At 39.6% G+C, this 9096-nt stretch overlaps 1 protein-coding gene across 1 annotated transcript in view; it reads left to right on the plus strand.

The window, feature by feature from the left end:
* Positions 1 to 9096, plus strand: part of CFAP61 (cilia and flagella associated protein 61) — a 399631-nt gene that overhangs the window by 4041 nt on the left and 386494 nt on the right. Inside the window, exon 2 of the mRNA XM_045295176.1 lies at positions 7939 to 8093. Coding sequence (XP_045151111.1) covers positions 7951 to 8093 — 143 coding nt within the window. The 5' untranslated portion in view covers positions 7939 to 7950. The remainder of the gene's footprint in view (positions 1 to 7938; positions 8094 to 9096) is intronic.

Consider the following 9096-nt stretch of genomic DNA (forward strand, 5'->3'; position numbering starts at 1 on the left):
TTTACCTAATGCAATGCATGGTTTGTCTCTTGACTGCTACTTTCATGAAAATGATTGTGGATCCAAGCTTGCTGAAATCCTTGACAGCTTCCATCTTTTCTTCATTTATCATGTTACCTATTTGTTAGTTGTAAAGATTTTTGTTTTCTTTACAGTGAGCAGTGACCCATACTGAAGATTGAATCTTTGATCTTCGTCAGCAAGTGCTCAGTCCTTTCAGCAAGCAAGGCTGTGCCATCTGCATATTGCAGGCTGTTAGTAAACCTCCCTCCAATCCTCATGCTGAGTTCTTTATATAATCCAGCTGCTCTAATGATTTGTTCAACATACAGATTGAATGAGTACGGTGAAAGGATACAACCTTGATGCACGCCTTTCCTAATTTTAAAAAGTATGCAGTATTCCCATCTTCTGCGACCTGATCGCCTGGCTAGACTCCACCCTTCCATAAATTGACACCAGATTATATAACTACCACATCATTTTGGAAGGTTTGAACATTACATAGTCTGTAAAGCTGGAGCCAGGAGAGTGGACATGAAGTAAGACCACACAACCCAGAGAAGAATTCCTTCATACCATAATCTTAGTTTCTTATTCAAGAGTCAATTAAATGTCTGTCAGGTTATGTTCACCAGAAGCTGTAGGGGACACAATTGAATATGAAACCCACTAAACCTGGCCCTCACAGTGGGCCCATCATCTAGCAGAGGCTGAGTGGGCTGCACGGGAGTGCTGTACAGAGTCCCAAGTGGTCAAATTCTTCTTATTTCCATGGAAGCAAATCTATTATAAATGAATGAATTGAAATTAGAAAAGATTGCTTGTCAACTCTTTCAGAAAAACATTTGTGACCAAGATATTGAGTGTGATATGCCCTGTGCCTTTAGGCCTCCGATTGCTTTACTCTTGAGGAACTGTTCTGGAGCTTGGTCTTCCCTAATAGGTATTTTCTTTTTGTTCCGGTCTGTGCCTGCTTTTCACGGGGCATGCTCGCTTTTGTATAGAAGGAGCACATGCCTTTTCTCTGACAGCTGAATGGAGGTGGTGGCGGCAGCACCAACAAGCGCACGTGGCCTGCCTCCCACAGCCCTCCCGCCGCTCCAGCCGCTCATGTTGGTGCAGCAAAGCGAGGCCAAGGTCGTCTCTGTTCTTGAGAGCACTTGTGACAGAGCGTAACATGTGATATGCATCCCCACCACTCCAGCAGCATGTTTACCACTTGGTAGCCAGCAGAATGTAATCTGCATAATTATTACCAGTCTCCTGGTAAATGAGCTCACAATTGGCAAGTTCTTCCATGTCCTGATTAAATTTGCATCTTGCAAAAAGATAGGAAGGGTATCCTTTGTTGTCTAAAAGCAGAGGATTTCTCAAATAATTCAAACTGCACCAAAAAGCATCCTGACTGATGATGTCTCTTCAGTTCTATTTCTCTGTTCTCTCTGTTGTGTGAATCTGGTATCATAGTGTTCAGCGTCAGTACTTCTCTTTGTCATTTTTCTTTTAAAGCTTGTAGTGAGATTTCTAGTTTTTCTTTTTTAAAAACAATTTTATTGGCATATAATTGACATCATACAATTCAATCGTTCAGTCATATTAAGAAGAGGTTTACAATCAACACTACCCCCTCTGTCTCTTTCTTCGGCTGTTGTGTCTGTGTACTTATCATCCGCCTGAATTCTGTTTCTGGTGATTCCACAGCCTGTTCAGTTTCAGTCATTTCTTTTAGGTCTAGGTGTTGTTCACCTATTTGTGTCTGTTTCTCTTTCAACATGTTTTACATAGCCTTACAGATATAAACACAAACATATCTGTTACATTTGTTTATATGTGTTTACGAATAACATATAAACAGATACATACATATAGTTATATATGTTTGTTGTTAGGTGCCACCAACTCAGCTCCAACCCCTAGTGACCCTTTGCACAAAAGCACAAACACTGCCAGATCATGCACCATTTGCACAGTTGTTCCTGTGCCTGAGCCCATTGATGCAGCCACTGTGCCAATTCACCTCATTGAGGACCTTCCTCTTTTTCCCCACCCTTCCACTTGACCAAACATGATGTCCTTCGCCAGAGACTGGTCTCTCTTGACAATAAGTCCAAAGTACATAAGACAAAGTCTTGCCATCCTTGCCTTTAGGAGCACTCTTGTGGCCTTACTTCTTCCAACCCAGATCAGTTGGTCCTTTTAGCAGCCCGTAAACTTTCAGTATTCTTCTCCAGCACCACAATTCAAGTGCACCAATTCTTCTACAGTTTTCCTTACTCAATGTCCCACTTTCACATGCATATGATGCAACAGAGAACACCAGGCACACCTTAGTCCTGAAAGTAACATCCTTGCCCTTCAATACTCTAAAGAGGTCTTGTGCAGCAGATTTACCTAATGCAATATGGCTTTTGACCTCTTGACTGCTGCTTCCATGAGTATTGATTGTGGATGCAAGTAAGACAAAATCCCTCACAACTTCAACCTTTTCTCCCATTTTATCATGATGTTACCTACTGGTCCATTTGTGAGGATTTTGGTCTTCTTGACATTGAGTTGTAATCCATACTGAAGGCTACAATCTTTGAGCTTCCATCAAGTGATTCATGCCTGCTCACTTTCAGGAAGAAAGGTGGTGTCACCTGTATACTGGAGGTTGTTAATAAACCTTCCTCCAATCCTGATTCTATACTCTTCTTCATATAATCTAGTTTCTATGATTATTTTCTCAGCATACAGATTGAACATGTGTGATGAGAAGATACAACCATGACATAGACCTTTCCTGATTTTAAACCATGCAGCCTTCCCTTGTTCTGTTTGCACAAATGCTTCTTGATCTATGTACCAGTTCATTATCAGCACGAGGACGTGTTCTAGATTTCCCATTCTTCTCAAGGTTATCCACAGTATATTATGGTCCACACAATCGAATGCCTTTGCATAGTCAATGGAACACAATTAAACATCTTTCTTGTATTCTGTGTTTGAGCCACGATCCATCTGACACCAACAATTACCCTGTTTCCCTGAAAGTAAGACATCCCCTGAAAATAAGACCTACTTGCAGTTTTGCCTCTCACTAAAATATAAGGCATTCGCCCCCCAAATAAGACCTCCCAGAAAATAAGCCCCCCTGAAGCTACCATAACCCTGGACTCTGAACCTTAGCGGCGGGGTGCTGCCACGCAGCTAACTGTTGGCCACAGCACAGCCAGAGCAGACAGGAAGTTCGAGGTCTCTTTTAATAAAACAATAAATGTGTACTGTATTCTTCTTCATGGAAAAATAAGACATCTCCTGCAAATAAGAACTAGCGCATCTTTGGGAGCAAAAATTAATACAAGACACTCTTATTTTTGGGGAAACAGGGTATATCCCTTGTTCCACGTCCTCTTCTGAATCCAGCCTGAATGTCTGGCAGTTCCCTGTCAATATACTGCTTCTATTAGTTGTTGGATGAGCTTAAGCAAAATTTTACTTGTATGCGATATCAATATCACTCTATAGTTTGCTAATTCTGTTGGGTCACTTTTCTTGGAATGTATACATTTATGGATCTCTTCCCATCAGTTGGCCAAGTAGCTGTCTCTCTCTATATTTACATACAGTTATATATATGTATATTTATAAATATATAAAACTATAAATATAAAGTTTTATATTGATATATAACTATATAACTATATAAAACTGAACAAAAACCAAACTCCCTGCCATTGAGTGAATGTTGACTTATAGCAAACCCCTGTGGCTTTCTAAGACTTTAACTCTTTATGGGACCAGAAAGACTGTTTATGGGGACTAGAAAGCACTGTATGTCTTCTGCGGAGTTGCTGGTAGTTTCAAACTGTCAATCATGTTGATCGCAGCCCAGTGTGTAACTACTGTACCACTAAGGCTCCCTACATAAACACATATGGTTATATACATAAATGCATATGTTTACACATATATGCCCACATATATGTTTATATATAACCATATGTGTGTGCTTATACATAGACATAGACACATATAACCTTATATATTTATATATGACCACATATGTTTATATAACTGCACACATATGAACATATGTTTATATACACATATAAAAAACATATGGTTATGTATATGACCACACATGCATAGTTATATAGATGTATAGCTATATAAAAATATATGGTTATATACATGCATATATAACCATATTGGTACATGCAGTAATATATAAACATATTATAGTTATATATATATATATGTATATGAAACCATATAGATATGGTTGTCTATCCATATTGTGTCATCTTTATATATATATAACCATATATGGTTTTGTATTTGACTATGTTTTTATATGTAACCATATATGTTTGTACATATGTATATATAATAGTAATAAGAAATGAGAAATTTTAATAAAATCATATATGATCTATAATTTCATTTATATAAAGTTAAAAAACAGGAAGAAATAATTTATGATAAAAGTGAGAATGATAGTTACCTTGCAGTAGGAGTTGACTAGGAAAGGGTCCTAGGCCGTCTTCAAGGGTGCTGGAAATGCTCTATATTATTCCTAAAGTTCATAGAGTGGTTAAAAATTAATATTCCATGTACATATGCAAATATATTTATATATGAGGATGGGGAAATAGATCTACGTACCTACATTTATCGGTTTAGTATTAAGGTAGCAGAAGGACATTGGGCCTCCATTCAAATACTCCCTCAATGCTAGAATACTTTCTTCTATTAAATTGGCATTCTATGATGCTCACCTTCCCAATAAAAATGCTGAAGACAAAGTGGGTGAATAAGCAAATGCAAAGAAAGCTGATGGTGCCCAGCTATCAAAAGATATAGCGTCTGGGGTCTTAAAAGCTTGAAGGTAAACAAGTGGCCATCTAGCTCAGAAGCAACAAAGCCCACATGGAAGAACACATCAGCCTGTCTGATCACGAGGTGCCGAAGGGATCAGTTACCAGGCATCAAAGAACAAAAAATCCTATCATTGTGTGCTCATCTCCATGATAACGATCGCTGAAGACAAATGGCTACATAAGCAAATGTGGTGAAGAAAGCTGATGGTGCCCGGCTATCAAAAGGTATAGCGTCTGGGGTCTTAAAGGCTTGAAGGTAAACAAGTGGCCATCTAGCTCAGAAGCAACAAAGCCCACATGGGCGAAGCATACCAGCCTGTGCGACCATGAGGTGTCAAAGGGATGAAGTATCAGGCATCATCAGAACAAAAAATCTTACCATAGTGAATGATGGGGAAAGTGCGGAGTGGAGACCCAAAGCCCATTTGTAGGCCACTGGAGATCCCCTTGCAGAGGGGTCTCAGGGAGGAGACAAGCCAGTCAGGGTGCGATGTAGCAACGATGAAAAATACAACTTTCCTCTAGTTCCTAAATGCTTCCTCCCTTCCCCACCATTATGATCCGAATTCTACCTTGCAAGTCAGGCTAGAGCAGAAGATGTACACTGGTACAGATAGGAACTGGAAACACAGGGAATCCAGGGTGGATGATCCCTTCAGAACCAGTGGTGTGAGTGGCGTTACTGGGAGGGTAGAGGGAGAGTGGGTTGGAAAGAGGGAACCGATTACAAGGAACTATATGTGACCTCCTCCCTGGGGGATGGACAGCAGAAAAGTGTGTGAAGGGAGACGTCGGACAGGGCAAGATATGACAAGACAATAATTTATAAATTATCAAGGGCTCATGAGGGAGGGGGCTGGGAGGGAGGAGAAAAAAACGAGGACCTGATGCCGGTGGCTTAAGTGGAGAGCAAGTGTTTTGAGCATGATAAGGGCAATGAATGTACAGATGTGCTTTACAGAATTGATATACTGTATGTATGGATTGTGATAAGAATTGTATGAGCCCCTAATAAAATGATTTTAAAAAATTAATATTCCCTTTTTGAGTTCATAGGCTAATAAAATGTTTTAATGGAGAAGGAATGGAGAGAGAGGAATTAAAAATAAGAAAGAGGGAAAATCAAGAAAGGAATAGAGAAAGATAGAGAAAAGGACATTGAGAGATTGTAGCTGTGGGCAGTATTTCCCAAAGCGTCTTCTAGGACATTAGACCCTCTATTGTCCTTATCCAGAGAGACTACAGAACTTTTCAAAGCCTTTAGGGGGATTGTGGCTGGTTGGGAAGACCTTGCATACAGCCTTTCCTGCATTTATTTGGCCTGAGGACTTTTTTATTAGAAAAGATCTTCCAGGCTTTCTGTCCTTCAAGGCTCCAGTTTAAGGAATGCTCTTTGAAAGATGAGCATCAGCTGAAAATATTTTCTCTGGGGCTCTTTATTACATGTAATTGTGGTTGATTGAATAGTAATGATAACAAAAACTTACTGCTACAAAGTCCAAGCCAAATCATAGTGACCCAGTCGAATAGGGTTGGCGTGCCCGTGTGAGTTTCTGAGACCGTAGCTGCACATGGGAGTAGAAAGCCCTGTCTTTCTCCCGTAAACCTGACTGGTGATTTCAGACTTTGCAGATTGCAGTCTGATGAGTAACGACTGTGCCACCAGGCCTTCTGATTTAATGTAAGAAGACACTAAATTAATGAATACTTCCTTTCAAATTTTTTCAAACCTAATGCTAGAAAGATATTTACTTGTCTTTCATTGACTATGCCAAGGTATTCAGCTGTGTGGATCAGAACAAACTATGAATAACTTTGAGAAGAATGGGAATTCCAGAACACTTCATTGTGCCCTTGTGAAACTTGTACATGGATCAAGAGGAAGCTGTGCAAACAAGGGAATATGGCATGGTTTAAAATCAGGAAAGGTATATGGCAGGGCTGTATCTTGGCACCATACTTATTCAATCTGTATGCTGAGCAAATAATCAGAGAAACTGATTTATATGAGGAAGAATGAGGCATCGAGTTTGCAGGAAGACTTATTAAAAGCCTGTGAGTACAAATGACACAACCTTGCTTGCTGAAAGTGAGGAGGACACGAAGCACCAGGACTACAGCCTTATGTACACAGCCTCAATATAAAGACAAAATCCGTATACTTGAACCAGTAGGAAACATCATGATAAACAGAGAAAATGTTGAAGTTGTCAAGGATTTTGTCTTACTAGGATCCATAATCAATGCTCGTGGAAGCAGCAGTCAAGAGATCAAAAGACATATTGCATCCAGCAATTCTGCTGCACAAGGTCTCTTTAGAGTACTGAATAACAAGTATATTACTTTCAGGGCTATTCTCCATCGCATTATATGCATGTGAAAGTTTGACAATGAATAAGGAAAACTGTAGAAGAATTAGTGCATTTGAATTGTGGTGCTGGAGAAGAATATTGAAAGTACCATGGACTGCTAAAAGGACAAACCAATCTGGGAAGAAGTTTGGCCAGAGTGCTCCTTAGCGACAAGGATAGGGAGACTTTATCTTACATGCTTTGGACATGTTGTCAGGAGAGGCCAGTCCCTAGAGAAGGACATGGGATGTATGGTAAAGTAGAGGGGCAGAGAAAAAGAAGGACACCCTCCAAAAGGTGGCTGCCCAGTGGCTAAACAATGGGCTTGGGCTCAGGAACAACTGTGCGGATGGCGCGTGATAGTGCAGTGTTTCCTTCTGTTGTCCATAAGGAAAGTATGGTTTGGAACTGACTTCACAGAACCTAACAATAACAACATTGGAGAAATTTTAAAGGCCCTTTGCTGGAAATAGTACAGTTACAATTTTCCCTAGAGAGAAATTCTTAGAAATTTTATTTTCCTGTTGAGAAGCATGTCAGCTGGTTTGCAGTGATAAACATCACAACTTATTTTCAAGGCAAAATGTGTTGCTCCAGCACTCCAAAGGAACAGGTTCACTCTAATCACATGAACATTGAGTTAAGGTCAAATTTTGCCAATAGTGTCATCTAACTGGCTTGTCATTTCATATGATTAATATACTGTTTTCACTTTTTACTAGGCAGGAATAAAAATGTCAGTACTCACATCTCCACGAGGAAAGACAGAAGTGGTTCATTGCCGAAGAACTGAATCCCAGGATATTTTTTGTATCAAAAACCTCATCAGAAAATTTACCCAGAAGCTGTTTGGGAATCTTAACATCATCTATCTTTTGTAAGTACAAAGTTAAGCCAATTCAAGAAGATGTATCACGTTTATTACTCATTAGGAAGGGAACATAGTCTTGTAACATTGTGGCAATTATGGTGAGGACATGGGGCACTTTCTACATAGTGAAACGATGTGTAGCAAGATAATCTGTCCTAATGAACTCCTGGGTCAGCCAAATATCGAACTCCTGTAACACTATGCAAATCAAAGGGGTTTCTTATGAGTTTTGGATCCAGGGGTTATAGTATCTTTAATCAGCAGCTGAAACCAAACCAGGGGGCAACTATGGAGCATATCATCAATTGCTCACATGTAAGTTCAGGATAAAGCTGGAGAAAGTAGAAACAAATCCACAGGAGCCAAAATACAACCATGAGCCTATCCCACCTGAATTTCAAGAACATCTCAAGAACAGATTTGCTGCATTGAATACTAATGACAGAAGACCCGATAAGTGTGGGAAGCCAGCAAACCCATCATTCATGAAGAAAGCAAAAGGCCATTTTAAGGACAGGAAAGAAAAAGAAAGGAATAAAGTGGATGTCATAAGAGACTCTAGTATAGCTGAAGCAAATGGAAGAAAGGATGAAGACAAGGAGCTGAATAGAAAATGACTGCTGAAATCCAATGAGATCTGCAAGGACCTAGAATTAGAAAGCCACAGGAACAGGTTCAGTATTTCTGAAACTGAAAAAAACTCAAGAAAAAAAATCAAGCCTCAAATTGAAATTTCGAAAGATTCTAGAGACAAAATATTGAATGATGCAGGAAGCATCAAGAGAAGATAGAAAGAATACAGTCACTGTATCAGTAAAAGCAGTCCATTTCAGGAGGTAGCATGTGGCAGAATGCACTGAATACATTAGCCAAAAGAAAGGCTCCAGGAGTTGATGAAATACTCATTGAAAAGTTTCAGAAAGTTAAAGAAGCACTGGAAGCACTCACTCATCGATGCCAGGAAATTTGGAGGACAGCTACTTGGCTAACTGACTGGAAGAGATCCATA

Source organism: Echinops telfairi, unplaced genomic scaffold, assembly GCF_000313985.2.
Source record: "Echinops telfairi isolate 266 unplaced genomic scaffold, ASM31398v2 ScPeMD7_5592;HRSCAF=6446, whole genome shotgun sequence".
NCBI classification, from domain to species: domain Eukaryota; kingdom Metazoa; phylum Chordata; class Mammalia; order Afrosoricida; family Tenrecidae; genus Echinops; species Echinops telfairi.